At 42.4% G+C, this 17,965-nt stretch overlaps 1 protein-coding gene across 1 annotated transcript in view; it reads left to right on the top strand.

The window, feature by feature from the left end:
• The first annotated feature begins 6,992 nt into the window (after nt 1-6,992).
• Nucleotides 6,993-17,965, top strand: part of Erich6b (glutamate rich 6B) — a 38,060-nt gene continuing 27,087 nt past the window's right edge. Inside the window, exon 1 of the mRNA XM_074042848.1 lies at nt 6,993-7,338. Within this exon, the coding sequence (XP_073898949.1) occupies nt 6,993-7,338 (346 nt within the window). The remainder of the gene's footprint in view (nt 7,339-17,965) is intronic.

Here is a 17,965-nt window from a genome sequence, read left to right as displayed (position 1 = left end):
TTTTCTACAAATCTGAGCCCCATTTCCTCATCTATATTGTGCGAGTAAATAGCTCACATCAGGGCTGGCTATGAGAGCTAATGGGCCCTGCACTGTGGCTGCCATGGAAACAGCAGACCCTTCCCACAGCATCTGCTGATGGATGATGATCAGCAAAAGGGGGTTCTGTAGCCAGCATCCTCAGGGTACTCTGGTTTGACATTTATGCTGGTGATTTGAATGAGGCCATAGGTGAGATGAATCTGGGTGGATAGAAGAAAATGGCTGGCAGTTCAATAAAGAATTAGTAGAACTAGTTGTAGAAAACCAAACATCTCAATAAGATGGAAAAAGACCCTTCTGGCCCTTTTGGAGTAGGTGCTGAGAATCCTGTAACAGAGTCAATAGAGTTCACAGTTCTAACACAACACTGTGCCCCTTGTCTTTACATAGTCACTTGGGTCCCAGATCCAGCTCTGTTGTAGGCCAGGAGTGTTAAGGAGCCCTCAGGAGACCGACACCCAGAGGGCAGTCAAAATGGTGGGGAACGCCCTAGAAACCACACCATCTAGTGAATGGTAGAAGATCTTTGGAAGAGACAGTCATGATTCGCACATTCAGCCAATAAATATTATTTAGTTGTTCACTGGTGGCTCATGCTTATGATCCTAACTACTCGGGAAGCAGAGAAAAACACGGGCAAATAGTTCTCGAGACCATATCTTGAAAAAAAAACCCCATTACAAAAATAGGGCTGGTGGACTGGCTCAAGGTGTAGCCCCCTGAATTCAAACCCCAGTACTGCAAAAAAAATTATATATATATAATATATATATATATTAATATATATATATACGTATATATATAATATATATACATATATATATTATATATATATATATTTATATATATATATATGTATATATATATATATATAATATATATATAATCAGGGCAGGGCAGAGTTCCAAGCACTTAAGACTACACCAGTGAATGAAAGGAATATCCCTGACCTCGGGGAACTTACCTTCTAAAGATAGACAACCCACATCACAAATGAATAACCTCCTTATTATTTTCAAAGGTGAGAGTGCTCTGGGAAAAGAGAAGAAAGTTGGGCATGTTAAGAGGGATCAGAAGTGTGCAGTTGAGCAGGTGACAGTGAACAGGGCAGTAGGGGCATGCCTCATTGGGATGGTAGTGTGGAGGAGGTAAGGGAGTAAGCCAGACAGAGACCTGGGGAAACAGGCCTAGGGGACTCAGCAGAGCATGGTAATAACAACAAACTGCCTCTTGCTGCCAAGACACCAGGAACCAAATGAAATCCTTGGGCTGCTTCCTCAGAAATATCAGTTCTGGTGGTCAGGAAGGAGAGGAGGGTCCAGGAGGAGGCATGAGAGAAGGACAGCTGTGCTGACCAGTGGGCAAACCATGTCCTTGTCTGTCTTGCTGTCCCTCTCAACCCAGTGTCATAGGGCTCCATGAGTTATAGAAAGTAAACCCATTCATCCTTAGGGAGAAGGCTGATTCTTGCCCCTTTCCCTTACCCAAGGTCTTTGTTCACATTCAATTTCAAGCCTTTTGCCTTTGTTTTGTTTAAAGCACAAGGCTTTTCAGCAAGTGATTAGGGCCACGGACCTCTAAGAGACACAAAGAACAGCTGAGGAAAAATTCCTCTCTCAATTCATGGAAACCAGAAAAGTGACCCTAGGATCGCCCTTACCTACAAAAACTACAGTCAAAACATGCAGCCTTCTTAGGCCATTTGCTGGAAACCAAAGATATTCTTCCTCTTTTTAGTCTATCATTAAATCAGTCATTTACAGAAGGCATTCTGTTTTGTTGATCTTAGCGACTTACATCTTCTTCATTTATTTTGACTAAGAATGTTCACCTTAGAATAAAAACTAGGATCTACAAATAAACCTCATCTCAGGGAAATCTATCAGCCTCTCCTTTACTATGCTGTGTGGAAGATCTTAGAATAATATATTGACCTTGACATAAAGTTTCACCCTCTTCACTAAGTGTACGCACACATCAGTAAATCAAGTAGACAAAGCATATAGCTAAGGACTAACACTGTCTTTACTCATTCATTTATTCATTCAGCAGGTTTTAGTGAATGCCAAACACCATGCTATACCATGCTATACCAAATGGGTATTTGGTGGTGAACTGTGTGCCCACGTCACTTGCCACCACCAAAAGAAAAGCCTGGACCAAAGGCCCCCCAAGGCCCAGGAAAATAAAACCAATGCACAAGTAGGCAAAGGGAGAGAAGAATGAGTCCTCTTATCCTATCTTTTGTGTTCTCCCTTTTGATTGAGATATTGAGAACACAGAACTATGTTCTACTATTAAAAACAAAACAAAACAGGACACTTGTGATAAGCCTGCCACTAACTATGTAACCGCAGGCAGTGGTGGGAACAGAGGCAGAAAAATGGAAAAAGTCCATCTCATTCAAAGACCACAACCTTGATTCAACATCAATGTTTCCATGAGGGAAATCCAGCCTCAGGTTGACTATGTCCAAGAAAAGCCCAAACCTTCAATTCTTTGTGAATTCCGCCGATTCTAAATAGTTGTTCTAATTTTTAGGAAAAAAAAGAAAGTTACTCAAACTGAATAAAAAAGTGTTTGGGCTGGGATGTAGCTCCCTGGTACAGTGCTTGCCTAGTGTGTGTAAGGCCCTGGCTTCAATCCCAGCACCAAAAAAGAAAAGACAAAAAAAAAAAAAAAATGTCTGCCAGCCTGATTAGATGGAAGCCACCATCTTGGGTGCTAGTTTAGTGATTAGTGGGCTACAATCATCTGGTAAAAAGTTGCTTGTCTTGTAATCACAGAAATTAACCTGCAATCTATCAGAAACCATGCTCAAAATGGGTTAAGATCCGAATCTCAAATCAGAGCAAGGAGGCTTGCCTCAGACACTGGAAATCAGGTGGCTGTTACTATTTATTTCTGCTGTAAGCTTTTCTTATAAATGTCTAGGAAAATTAAGAGAAAGACATCTAGAATGCTATTTCTCTTCTGATCTTTCAAATGAGAATAGAGCTACCCAGACCCCCCCACCCCTTGTCTTTAACAAGGCCTGATGAGAAAATGGAAAGAAAAGACTTATAACCCTGAATGACAGCATGCAGTTGATAAATGCAATCTGGTCTGCCCAGAAGCCCAGCTGATTTTGATCTCTTAAGCAGCTAAAAAAATCTGAAAGGTAAGGAGCCCCGAAGTGCAAGCCTTTGATGGAGAGAACCTGACTAGATATACTCTCACATATCTAGAGAAACCTGCTAACAGAGAAAACCAAAACTAGACAGCAATTAAAGCAGTAAAGACAGATTTTATTCAGGACTATTGCAGTAGGAGAAAAGAGGCTTAGTATAAAACTGAGCTCAATCCCAAACACAGGAAAATGGGAATTTATAGCCATGGAGCTATAAATTTTCTCCATTGAAAATTAGCAAAGGGGAACCTCAGGATGTCATGAGGAAGGATGGAAAATTAAGAAACATCAGAGGGAGGGGGCATTCTAGTTGACAGGATTCTTGCTGAAGACAGGCCAGGGAGTTTAGTCATCATCTGGGCTGAGCAGACCTAGAACAGGGTTTGAAGCCCTGAGTTCAAACCCTAGTACTGACAAAAAAACAAACAAAACCCCTGACTTAGCAAAGTTCTTTCTACAACTGGATTTTATAAGGAAGTGTGTGGATTGAACTGGAAGAAGGCTTATGAGACTGACTAAACTTTGGTCAAGCAAGGAATCTTTGTCACCCTCTCCAATTGATCTGACCATCCCTGACTCTGGCTTATGGGGAAGGAACCATGAGCAAGAAGGCAGAAGTAGACAGCAATCAGAGACTGATTTTAAGTCAAAATAAAACTGGAGTGACTTCCTTTAAAAATGAAAGCGACAGTTGTGCATGATGATTCATGCCTATAATCCCAGCTACACAGAAAAAATAACAGGAGGTAGGAATAGGAAAGAGGCCAGCCACAGGTATTCAAGATCCTACCTGAAAAATATCAAAAGAAAAAAAAAAAGACTGAGGGTGTAACTCAAAAGGTGCCCTTAGTTCAAACCCCAATACTGTCAAAAACTTAATTGAATTTAATTTAATGGAAGAGGCTTTTATAGACATAAATTTAGGTCCCAAAATTTCCCCATAACTCACTGTGCCCCAAAGACAGCTGACTCCACTGCCACTCATGTGTTATTTATACCTCACATCTTCCCCATTTGAGGGAGCTGACCTGAAAAGACACACACATAGCACAGAGCTGTAAAATGATATGTCAAAGAGCAAGTCAACTGCAGGCGAGGCCCCCAGGACTTGCTATTTTTTAACTGCCTAGAAATTGCCACAAGAATCCTCTTGCTCTAGAGTTCAGTTAAGTATGACACTTTCTCAGTTGCCACTGTCAAACAAAAATGATAGGGGACAGGCCTTGCTGTGAACTGAGCTCCTGCACTAGTCTCCAACAGATCACACCAACCAGAATGGAGTCACTCTTGCTAAGTGATGCATAATTGAATTGCATTTTAAGGAGGCTGATCTCTAAACTGACCAATTTTTCTTGAAAACAGGAGATTCCAGTCTGTCCAAGAAAGCATAATGAGGAAGTTTCTTCTGCTTTAACCCTTACCACTAACCTGAAGTAAACTGATGTTAACCAGTCAGCTGTCCCTCTATTGTTTTGTTTCCTGGTTACCATCTTACAAAACCTACTGTTTGCAATTGTCCAGTGGGAGCTTTCATTCTGTGTTGTGAAATGGAGGCTACCCAGATTCATAAATGATAAATAAAAGCCAATTTAGATCTGTAATGAAATGTGCTATAATTTAATCTTTTGATATCACTCCACCCAAAATGCTAACTAATGGGTTTTAAAGCTCCATCTTTACTTTTGCAGTCTTTGTCATCTCTTCCCTGTCTTGCATGGCTTCCTCTTCCCTGTCCTATCCCCAAAAACTATCCAGCTACCTGTAAGGCCTTTCTCTTCTCCTTAGCGACCCCTAGAGCCAATTCTTTTCCAGATGTACATTTTGTGAAGCTGCCTACCACCAAGTGGGTTCTCTGGAAATAAATGTAAGATTCAAACTGGGGAGGTACAACCTGTTGAGATGCAAAGTATTTCTTGAGCTCATCTCTTGAAAAAGAAAAGAGGAGGAAGCTGGACAGGTCCAGGGATGGTACTGGTAGAACAGGCTAGGGAAGCTTTGGCCAGCCTGCTGGAGAACTCTGGGATAAGTAGTGCCTCTGAGGCAACCCACCTTAGTCACAATGCTGGCTATCCCAAGAAGGGCCTGTTTACTGCAAGGAGACGTTGTACTGAAGCAGGTCCTCAAGGCACTATCAGACAAGAGCTGTCAGTTGACCACACTCCCGATGCTTGGGCACAAGTCTGTCTTTGAAAGGGGTCTGAATGGCACATCTGTACATTTATCACACTGGCTAATCCTATCAGAACCCAACAACCCAGCAGCTGCAGCAACCCTGTACATAGACGAATGTGCTATTGGCCTGTTATGCATGTCTTTGCCCATCACGGTTCTCATCTTGAGCATCAGGGTGCATATGCTAGAAAGTGAGACGTGATCTTCTCTGGATGGGTACCTAGGACACAGCTCCTCAATCAGAGAGCTGGGAAAAGTAGGCCAAGATGCTGTCCTCTTCAGTCTCCAGAACAAACAGAAGGATTCTGGGTCAGTTGATTCCACAATGAGCAACCACTTCTACTTATCCCACTGTGCATAATAAATATAATTTTTAAAACTTTGGGATACATGGCTCTAGAGTCACCTCTTCCTGGACCATCCTTCAGTCACTGACCATATTGGATCTGTGTTATGTATCAGGCTCTGGTTTACCACTGGAGTAGAGTGGGGAATGGTTCACACAAGGTCACTGCCATTGAAATACCAATGCCTAGTCAAAGAGAAAGACTGAGCAAGTTAAACACAGAAATAGACACATAAACATAGTGAGAAGTACTTCAAGAGAGAATAACAGGGTAGAGCAGTGGAGGAAGGATGAGAAGAGAGAAGGTCAGAGAGACAGGGAGGCCCTAAAAAACATGGAATGGATTTATACTGGATTCTAAGCACAACAGAGAGCCACTTGGGATGCTGGGTAGTTAAGCAATGAATATCATGATCCAATTTATATTTTTACAACACTTTTCATGGGAAAGAACTAGCAGGGTAGTGGCAATGATCTCAGGTAGCCAGTAATCCACACGAGAGATGCCAGGCTCACAGTGGGGAGTCAGGGTATATAGAGGGAGGCCTGAAAGGATTTGAAATACATTTTTTAAAAAGAATCAACCTTTCCTATCTTTAAAAAATTCTCATGGTTAAAAAGACAGATACATAAACAAACTAATATAGAAAAATGGTTATTTTAGTAAAAATACAGACGGCCCAAATGGAGCACAGGATGAAGCCCAGAAGACTTCCTGGAGGAGCCAAGATGCTCATGGGTAGTGTTGAAGCTGGGATGAAACATAAGTAAGGGTTTCCCCAGTGAACTAGCACTGTGGTGCTGCTGGCAGAGAAGACAGCATATGTGGCGGCCATGAGAATATCTTTCTTGTGTAGACATCTCTTTGCATGATTCTTTCTTCCTCCCCGCCCCCTGCCTTCCAAGTTCCTGGAAGACAATCTGTTTTGTTTGTTGTGGCAATGAATAGTTCTTGACAAAGAAATACAAACATTCTCTAGTGATCACTTTACTGAACACTGAACAGGGTGAAATCTCTGTCCTCTTTTTTGTGTCCTTTCACAGCTACCATGTACTACTGAGCTACACCCTTAATGGGACCTCCAAAGGCTATGAATGAAATGAGTGAACAGAAAGGGGTTAAATCTCTATGCAGTGGGCTACTACCAACTAATGGGATTTTATTCCTTTCTTGGTTACTAGAATGGTAAAGTGACTTGGACTGCTGCTGCTGCTGCTTCTGCTGCTGCTGCTGTTGCTGCTGCTACTTCATGCTTTTCCCACATGTCTGCTGAAAAGATTTTGTCATCAGAAGCCTTACCTCCTCACACTCCCACAGCTCCCTTACCTTCAAAGGGAGAGGACACTGAAGCAGGGCTAGAGAAGAAGAGTTTGCAGGATGAGTCTCCACTTACTGAAAAGGCAGGCCCTCAGGGGCAGCAAGAGCTTTGGGAGGAGGAGGAGTCTTTAGGGGAGGAGTCATCTCTGGAAGAGGAAGACCAACTGGAGGAGGAAGAGTATCTAGAAGAGGAAAAGTATCTGCAAGGAAAAGAATATTTGCTTGACGAAGACTATCTGAAAAAAGAAGAGTATCTGGAAGAAAAGGACAAGAAAAACCATGCGGAAGATGGTGAGTATCCAGAGGGGAGAGAGTGTCCAGATGAGCAATGTCTGGAAGGGACAGAGTATCTGAATGAAGAAGAGCTCTAGAAGAGGGTGAATATCTGGAAGAGCACCTTCCAAAGGATGATAGGTGCAGTGTACACAATGCCCAGGAAGAAAGAACCCACCCGAGAAAGACACCCATACAGCCCAGATTTCTAGCCCTGTCCATGGTGCTGACGGGGAAGATTCTACTGACCCAGTTCTGCTCATAACTCCAATAGCCACCAATGAGTTCTGCTCATCCCCCCCAAAGCACTGTGTGGAAAGAAGAGACAGGGAGGCTTCATGAGCATAAAGTTCCTATTTATTAAAACAACAATAACAACAACAAACAGTTGGTGGAGTGGCTTAAGTGGTAGAGCACTAGCAAGTGTGAGGCCCTAAATTCAAACCCTAGTACCAGGAAAAAAAGTTTAAAAAAAAACATAATTTGCATATTTTCCTTAACAAGTAATACATGTTCATTGTGGAAACCATGTACAATACACACAAAAAAAATAGAAAGAAAGAAAATATCCACATTTCTCGGGCTCACGCTGATAATCCTAGCTACTTGGAAAGCTGAGATGAGAAGGATTAGAGTTTGAGGTCAGCCCAGGCAAATAATTCACAAGATTCCATCTCCAAAATAAGCAAAGAAAAATGGGCTGAAGGTGTGACTCAAGCAGTAGAGCACCTGTTTTGCCAGTGCAAAGCCCTGAGTTCAAACCCCAGTCACACCAGAAAAAAAAAAAAAAACAAGTCACTACTACTTGGAGATTTTATACATATATATGAGAGAGAGACATATATGCATATATATGAGAGACAGACTGAATTTATACATATACGTAATTTATTAACAGATTTATTTTAGTCCTTTTGGTGACCAGAATGATAAATTCTATCTTTTATAAAAGGATACCACTTTACATAGAGTTTATAACCTGCTTTTTAAGTTATACTTATATATTTATATATTGTAATCATATATAAATATTATATACTTATATGAATATAATTTTATATTTATCAATTTGATGTTATTTTTTTCTTTTTAAATACATTTTATCTCTAATTGACACATAATAATTGACCGTATTTAAGGGATGCAGTGTGACATTTCAATACTTGTATACAATGCATAATGATCAAATCAGGGCAACTGGCAATTCCATCATCTCATATATTTATCCTTTCCTTATGTTGGAAGCATTTTAAAGCCTCTCTACTAACTACTTTGAATCATTCAGTTAATTGTTGTCATCATAGTTATCCTAAGAGTCATTCCTCTTATCCACTCTTACTCCTCTACCCATTAACCAACCTCTCTTCATTCCCCCTTCCCAGGCTAAGCCACAATGTTTTTAACCAATCCCCTATTTTTGGTCATTTATTGTTTCTGATTTTATTGTTACTTTTTAAAACAGTACTTTGGTGAACAGCCATACACCTAAGTTTTTTCAATGGTCTCTAATTGTTTGCTAGAATATAGCCCTATAATCTGATACTGGGTCACCAGACCTTAGAATGCTTCCCAGGGAGCCCATTCTCCCCCTGCATCCTACTATGCTGCTGAGAATTTGACTTTGCATTGATGGCTGTCATCCTAAGGCTGACATTTTTCCAATACTGTTCTTGCAATTGGCAACAAACATTTCCTTGATTTGGGCTTTATTATTGGCAGCAGCCTCCTTATGCAGTTTGCTAGTGGGGTGCTAATGTGCACTCATGCAGAGGCCCACGTAGTAGCTTCACTTGATGTCATGACTGCACGGCCATATCCAGCCAGGCAGAAAAATTTAAAAACCCAAGTGATCTGCATCATCTTAATATTGACCTAAAAGTAGAACTAAACTATTTTTCTGTATCTATTTCTGCCACCAACTACACGTATCCCAGGCAACTTGAATTTTAAGTTCCTAAAAATCTGATTACACACAGCCTATAATCCAAAAGCTGGATGTTCTCAGCAGTCATACAGGTATTTTACCTTCACATCCTTCTCTATCTAATCAGATGTACCATCCTAAATTCCTGTGACCATCACAGAAGTTTAGTTGTTGTATTGGAGAGGTAATTGTTGTATTGCTAGGAAACTCTTCTCTGTGTGTCTCTACTATTAAGCTCTCTCTTGGGATCCTAATATCCCTGCTGTTCAAGTGCCAAGTGTAATTCTACTACTGAAAAATAGCACTCGGGGCTTTTCTCTTGCACAGTATGAATTGAGCATTCTTAACATGTCCCTTCTGTGTGTTGGATCTTTGTAAATATATTACCCGCTAGAGTAGGACAAATATAAGGCTGTCAAGTGAATGGAACTGTGTATAAAGCAAAAGCTTTGAAAATAAATTATCTGCTACCAAAAATTGGAAAGGCACTGAAAAAACTGTAGGAGAATGCTAAAATGACTTTAAAGGCACACATGGAGGAATGCCTTGAGCTATACAAACCCCAGGACCCAGCCAGTTTATGCAAAACAGATAAAGAAAGGGTTTACAAGAGAATTCTTAGCTTTTCAAAAGAATTTATATCAAGATTTTTAATGTAAAATATTCTCCTAATATCTTCAAGATATAGCACTGTATGGTTCTTGTGTTGAATCCTGATGCCTAACAAAAGCCCCTTCCAGACCCTAGCAGATGCGTGGTCCATGCAAATTAAACCCAGACACACACATATACATGTGCACACACACACACACACACACAATTATTTTAAAAGACAACATTTGGACTGACAGAGTAGCTCAAGTAGAGCAGTGCCTGAGCCTGCCTAGCATGTGTGAGGCCCTGAGTTCAAACTCCCGTATCATACACACAAAAAAACTTTATGACTTAATCAGCACGTATAAATGAGCCCTAGAAATGACAAATGAGCTCCTATCTCTCACTTGGATAGGTTAATTACCAGGGGTTAATGATGGATCGACCATAGTGAACAGGATTGCTAGGTCCTATCTGGGCTCAGCAGGAAAGAGTGCTGTGATCAACTAGCAATGCCTGCCACGAGATCAGACAGTGAAGAGGGGAGCATTTATCTGTTTATCAATGGGAGCCAGGAGTCTCTCACAAAGAGCACATTTTTCTTTCTCTCTTGGGAGCTTGACTGCTCTCTCCCATGTACTAGTGCATCAATATGAACAAGTCACTTATCTCTCCTCATCTTGGTTTCCTTCACTAATTTTAGGAATGAGCAGCCAGCCTAACTTATAGGATGTGTGTAGTTATTAAAGGGTTAAATTATATAAAGCATCATGAGCTATGCCAAGCACATAGCATTTTAAGTCTATATAAATGTTAGCTATCATCAGTATTATATATTGTTATTCCCCCGCTATTGGCTTATGACTGACCACATTTCTCTGGTCACATTTCTCTACTTTATGAAATGGATATAACCAAAAGACAAGAGAAGACAGGCTGGCAGAGTGGCTTAAGTGGTAGAGCACCTACCTAGCAAGTGTGAGGCCCTGAGTTCAAACCCCAGTAGTACAAAAAAGGAAAAAAAAAAAAGACAAGAGAAGAGAATAAATGAAGAAGGGTATGGTGTGGGGGTCTACACCTTCCATCCATGTACTCTGTGACAGAGGTTCCCATTGATCTGGACAAATCATGCTAGGACAGACTAACAACCCTCACCCAGGCTCTTCTTTGAAGGCATATTTTCCCCCATGGCTTGTGGAGAAATTCAATACTTTTAGATGTGTGACTTGAACGGATTGCAGCATCAGTTGCCAAGGAAGAGCCTCTAGCTGACCCCCTAGGGAGGTTCTGAGTACTGAACGTAGCACGTAAGTGTGAACACCATAGTGTCTGGGTCAGAAGGGCCCATGATGGTGTGTCACTCACCCTCTCTAGGGCTTCAGTGTCCCCATATGCCAAAACACCTTTCTGCAAGGTGTGACTGTTTGATTAAATGAAATAATGTATCTAAAAATAGTTTGAAGGCTCTCCTACAGCACATGAATTGTAGCATGTGCAAATACTCTCCTGCTCTCACAAGAAGGAAGGTGATGAAAGGAAGGAGGACAACCTATGTTGTTCTCCTGCTCCAGAGAACATGCTGTAGAGTGAAAGGAGCTCATGTTGAAGATACCTTTTGTTTCTTAATCCAAGGCCTTCCTAAAGATGAATTCTGTTCTGTAGCAGGTAATGAGACAACAGTACATTAGTTTTAATTCATATAGTTGATTGATTTTTTGACTCAGTTTTTACCTAACAGTATTTTGATGCACAGAATGTGTTGAATTTAATTTTCTTTACTCCTTCTCCCTCCCTGTTGGCAACTCCTATTGCTGTTTGCCTAAGTGCTACCATTCCCATCAGGGAACTTAGCAATTCTGGGTATCTCAAAAGAAAGGAGCCATGGATGCTCTAAAGGTAGGATGGAAGAACCAGAAGACCTCTCATACTGAAAGGCCCTCAGTTGATAGCTGTGAGTTAGCAACTGATGAGGAGAAGACTGACTCCCAGAGCCAGGCATCTCCAACCACCACTGTGCTTTCTACAAACAGCATCATGAATTCATGTGTCTTGTCCCGAAAAGGTCAGACAGCACAATCCAATGACATTAGGTGCATATCATACATTTCACAATCTCTAAATCCTTTAGTTCTCCCAACCATTAACCCCTACCCCCATTTCACAAATGAGGAACCTGGAGTTAGAGAGAGGGTAAGAGACTAGTCCAAGATCATAGAAAATAAAAGAGCCAGGACGGGCTCCCAAGCTTTCTCTCCTCTTCTGGTCACTTCTCTTTTCTTCCTTCCTTCCTCCTTTCCTCCTTTGCTTCTGCTTTTTAATAAGTTATGTGCATATTTTAATCTTAAAAGAAAAACTCTGTTCTTATTCATTTCCTTAAAAATGGGAAAACTGTAAAGAAAAAGTAGAAAAACCTCACCCAACCTACTAACGTCCAAAAATGGATAAATACACATTTTAGTGATTTTGATTTCAGTCCCTCTGATCTTACTGTCTGCATATTTGAAGTGGTTCTTGTTTGGTGATTTTGTCTTTTACTGTTTAAAACATACTGTATGCACAGTTTGTATTTTACCTTCATAACTGAGTATTACAACTCACCATTTACCCTTGTTGTTTAAATTTCTAGATATGATTTCTGTAGCCAAGTAATGTTCCTCGATAAATACTCTGTCCCATGGTTAACTATAGATAAGTGTAACTGTTAGACATTTAAGTTTCAAATTTGAATGTTTGGATTCTCATTTCTTGGCTGCCTTCCCTGTGCCAACTCTCTTACTTAAACTGATTGTGTATTTTATGCCAACTGTACATGAAATTCCAGATGTCATAGCATTCAGGCTAACAATCAGGTTAAATTCAATGATATAATTTAAAAGTAATTCTTAAAATATTTATATCTTCTGCCCTTTAGCCACCTTAGCTGAACAGATGTCCTTCACCTGATAGAGGGAGGTGCTTCTGATCACTTGAGAAATTAGCAAAGCAAACTCGAATTTCCTAACTCTACCATTGCTTGAAAATTATCTTCTTCAGTTCTCTCCAATTTTATACAATTTAAACCTCATAATATTTGTAGAGAGATAGCACTGAGGTAAAGTAAAAATATAAAATTTCTGTAATTCAGGCCCTCTCCACCTCAACCTCAGCATCAGGGACTTAACAAGACATTTTTAAATATGAAGAAAGATGCCTCTGTTTTTGCCAAGATCACTCTTCTATGTTTTGCTTTCACTAGAACCCGAGGCGACTACTTCACCAGCAGCAATGCCTATTCCTGATACAAGGTAATAGTTTTCTTTGGGGATATATCAGGTGGAAGCCCACATTTAGGGATGATGTTCTCGAAGTCTTTGGAAGACTAGAGATGAAAAGAGGGTGGAATAGGTGTTCGTCTGGAGAGGGGGATTGATTGAGAGGTTCCAGGAAGCCATAACCCTGTCCACCTCTGCCTCTCAGTCACTCACAGGGGGAGGTTCCAAGATGAAAGTTGAGAAGGTCTCAACTGAGGACAGACAGCAAAAGACTCCTGGGAGGTGTTCTTGGGTGGATAGAAGAGTGGATGGCCAAAGGGAGCCTGCAGCCTATCCAGGGGAAGAAAAAGCTGGGGCATGTTTCCAAGGTCTAAACTTGCATTCAGTAAACACTCACTAAAATCCTACAACAGGGCTTGACACACCCTAGATGGTTGATAAGATATCCATGGAATAAGCAAACAAATGCCCTCTGTGTGGCTAGCTCTGATGAAACTAGTATGGGCATGCACAAGCTTTCTGGTCCACAGAGCTCAACCTTGTGTCTCATGGTCTATAGTCCCTCCCCAAAGCAGGATTGCAGGGGACAGAATGAGCTCTAGAGAAACACAAAGCCACTTTAATTATGATGAGAAGTAGGAATGAAGTCCCAGCCTTGCCAAATAAGGAAGTCACAAGTTAAAAGTTTGAGAGCACAGGGCTCCCACACAGGGCCTCCCCTCAGCCTGGCAAGGTGAACCCTACTCCTGCTCCACACTGGCCCACCCTCCACAATTCAGAGACTCAGCAAGGCAGCTCTGACAGGTAATTCTCCCACAAAGGCCATGTGCACGTAAGGGAGTGGCTTTCTGAAAGCTCACTTCACCTCAGTTACTAACACCCAAAGCAAGATAAGAGATGTGGCAGTGAGGGGGGGTGATACTGAAGAGACCCCTACAGGGTGATTGAGAACAGGGTCTGAACCTCAGTTCCTCTGCCCACCCAGCCATGCAGCTACTTCATCTCCTGGTACCTGTTTCTTCACCTGTAAAATGGTAAGAGGAAGTGATTCATCCTCACTGGGTTGTGGTGAGGGTTAGAGGAATGCTAACTTGCAGGAAGCACTCAGTCCATGGAGGACAGGCTCAGCAAGTATTTGTTGAGGTCATTGTTCTCCATTCTGCTCCCCAAAAGCCACCAGGTGGAGACTTAGCTGGCGTAGAACATACATCATGATTTCAGGTCAGCTCTAGTCCAAACACACGCACCCATCCCATCCTACATTCATATTTCAGCAAGGATATTTGCAGTTCCCACTTCCTGCAGAGAGCTCTGCGGGCCATGGAGGTCCTAGGGCCCTCAGGGCAGTCCCCTGCATTTTCCTCACACAAGACAGTGGAGGCCCAGGGAGTCTACTGATATAGCCTTGAGGCCTGGAGCAGGTTGAACCATTATACTTGCCTAAGGAGCTCAACTGTGCCCACCTGTTCTTGATCACTTCAGGTACCTTACGTAGGGCCTCATCAACTTACCACTTGACCTGGGGCTCCCTTTCCAGTAGTGCATCCTGAGAACACAATGTCTTTGCACTAGTCTCCAAGACCACCACAGAGCCAGGTCCTCCCACCTGGCCCTCAGGAAGTGCAAGACTGCCTGAACTACTATAGGCTCTGAGGGGAGAACCGCTTTCTCGTGGTACCCACCTGCTAGAACAGGCAACCTCTTCTCACTTCAAGCCTGAGAGTCCAACCCTCACTTCCTACTTGCCCTTACATTGGGAATGGCCTTGCCTGATTTCCCGATCAACAACAGCAAACAAGTAATTTACCTGATCACTCCACTAGAGTAATGTAAGCTCAAATCTTCTGACCCCAAAGGCTATGTTTCTTTTCTACCAGCTATAGTCACTACCCCCTGTATATGTTGGGCTTTTTCCATTGGGCCTGTCCCTGCCAGTTGGGCCAGGTTCCATGATACCTCAAGGACCCCTCTCATTCCTTTGAATGACAGTTTCTTGGCCCTGGTTAAAAGCCAGATGTTCCTGAGAAAGGACCCAGTGTGGGTCAGGGTGTTGGGTCATCCTTCTTGACTCTCAGCTACAGATAGCAGGGTCCACACCTCACACATAGCACCCTGACATCAGGCCTGTCGCTTCCATGATATGGTGGTGGTGTTTGTGGTGGCTGCCTCTAAGGACAGACCCCAGTGCTTGCTTTTAAACTGGTGTGGCATCTGTATCAATGTTTTTTCCACTCTGCCTGAGAGAACAGAGAGGCAGAAAGTGCCACTGGAATCACTAGGGCTGTGAACCAAGAAGGAGGGGGAATGTTTTAGAATATTCTGCAGTCAGTGATGGCAGTCTTGTCCAGTGGGCTTTAAGAGAATCCATAGATCCTTTCACTGTTTAGTAAAGTGGCAGTTGGCAACATGTGACTCTGCTGTCCAGAGTGCTGTCCATGATCCACAAGCCAGTCCTTCTAATCTTATGACCTCCACCACCTGGGACTGGCAGAAGTCTGAGGAGCTGAAGGGCATCCACCACTTCCCCAATCTTTTACTATGCCATAGACCTGGGTTCCTAACCTGGCTTCTGGAAGTTGACTATCCCCTGTGCTCTACTCTAACAGGAGCCCAACTGCCAGCACCTCTCAGGAGACTCATGTCCCTTCTATGTCACCTACCTGTGTTTCCCTACCTCCTGACTTTGAACTTGCCACAGAGTCTACCATGATGATTCCTCACAGTAGTATGATGTTTCCTGTCTCCCTAAAAAACAAGTCAAGTCAGACGGAATGGGCCTACGAAGGCAAGTCAGGTAAGAAAGGCTGCACCCTGCCTGGATTCCCATGACCAGGCTCCCCTGGTTACTGGGGTACCAATGACCTTGCAATGTTTCTGTGTGTGTGTGCGTGTGTGTGTGTTAAGTACTATAGCTCAAGTACTGTCTCAACACTTTCCTGGACCATCCCAACTCATATTTGGGTAAGAAGTTAACTTTGCCACCAGTCCTGACACATCTTTCCTCTTATCCCAGACCCCTCAGAGAAAGGCCTCAGCAAAGCACTGACACAGGTATCTTTTTCAAGCTTCCCTGTCTCTTCCCTGTTCCTCATTAGTCTTCCTGTCATTTTTCTACATGAACACAGGCACTGTTTCCCTCAGGGACACAAGTCATTTCCTTCCCAGATTACAATCTAGTTTCCTGGGGCCGTAGGCCATATCCAAAGAATCACGTGAAAAAGGACAAACTGGACTCAGGCCACCTCAAACTCTGTCTTAGTGTGCATTTGAAGTCAGCCCTGACTCAGGTCCAGGCAAAAACCTTCCATACAGTGAACTTCTCTGGCCATAACTGGAGACTCACAGGAGAGAGTTCAACAAGATTGCATTGAGAGTCTTAATTCTCTACCCAATTAAGCCCAAAGGCCCTTTCCTCTAGGGTCCTGGGGATGGAAGACTGAACAGCATTTCTCACCATTATTAATCATTGAAGTCTAGCCTCAGGGATCAGTCCATCATTGATTTACAGATTTATTCACATCTATAGTCATGGCAGCGGTAAATTAGATTCCTCATTGCCTCACCCCCCTGCCCCTATCTGTGCCTGCTAAATTTTGTAGCTCAAATGTGGTTAAATGAAATTAAGAGCCAGAAACTCTATGAAAGAGGATAGAAAGGCAGAGGACAGGCCTGCCTGACCCATGACATAGGAGTGTTTCATGGGCTAACTGGGTTTGTTTGGGACTTTTGTCCACATGTGTACTCTCATAGAACACCAAGAACTGGGACCATTTAAAGTCAGTAACAACTAGAAAGAAATCTGAACATTTGCCTAAATATTCATAATCAATACTCTGAAAGTCATTTATAATTGCCTATAAAGTGCCAATGCTAAGCTAGAAAGGATGTGGGAGAGAAGGAAGATAGGAAGAGACCAGGTGTAGGAAGGAAAGACTTATCAAGCCTGTACAGACTACTATACACCCACCTGTCCTGCTAAGGTCATTGCTTTACATGCCCTGTTCAACAGCCATCCCTTCGGTATTTAAGCTTGATTTACACAGCTAGTCATGTCTGTATTTAATTTAGGCTGTAAGCATCACGTATATTTGTTCTGTGTAGGCATATTTCACAGCCATATGTCTTCCCTAAAACTGATTTTCTTAAAGTCAACACATGTTCAGAGGTTAGTAAGAGTCTGACCTCTCACAGCAAATATCCATTGATCAAATACTGTGACATTGGCAGCCTGAACCAAAGATGTAGACTGCATTGGATCCTCCAAGCCAGGCAGTAACTTGGGATGATGGTCATGAAGGAGTCCAGAGACTGTCACCCTAAAATATGGCACCCTTGTGTGCTGTATATTTTAAGTCAAAGGAACTTAGAGAGCAGTGGATACCAGAAGAGGCTTTATTCTGATGTTTCCTTGCTGGCTTTATCCACACCCTCCAAGAGCACCAGGGCTGCATGTCCCTGTCACTGGGCACTTACGAAGATTCTGATTCTTGACTCTTACCAGAATCCTTGCCAGAGACAGATAGAAATCTCTGTTCTTAACAAAACCTCTAGAGGATTCTAGGGAACTAGACAATGGAGATCAGAGAACCTTAGCTTAAATAAATTTCATGGATGCTAGGCTTCTGTTTCCAAGGCATTTTTTCATTATGGGATTGTTCAACCTCAGGGGAATCTCAGTGTTTTGCATGGTACAACCCTTCTGCACAGGCCAGACTTTGAACTCAATATGGAGCAAAACTACCCAGATAAATCCTTGAAACCTATTACTCTGGAGGGTGGCAGGTGTGACATGGAAAGAATGCTAACAGCACAGGAAATGCCTCGTGAGCCATATGAGGAGGCATGTGGGAGGACCAAAAAGACTATTTACAGTCCC

Source organism: Castor canadensis, chromosome 10 (genome assembly GCF_047511655.1).
Source record: "Castor canadensis chromosome 10, mCasCan1.hap1v2, whole genome shotgun sequence".
In the NCBI taxonomy this organism is placed as follows: Eukaryota; Metazoa; Chordata; class Mammalia; order Rodentia; family Castoridae; genus Castor; species Castor canadensis.
This window is presented reverse-complemented; position numbering and strand designations above follow the sequence as displayed.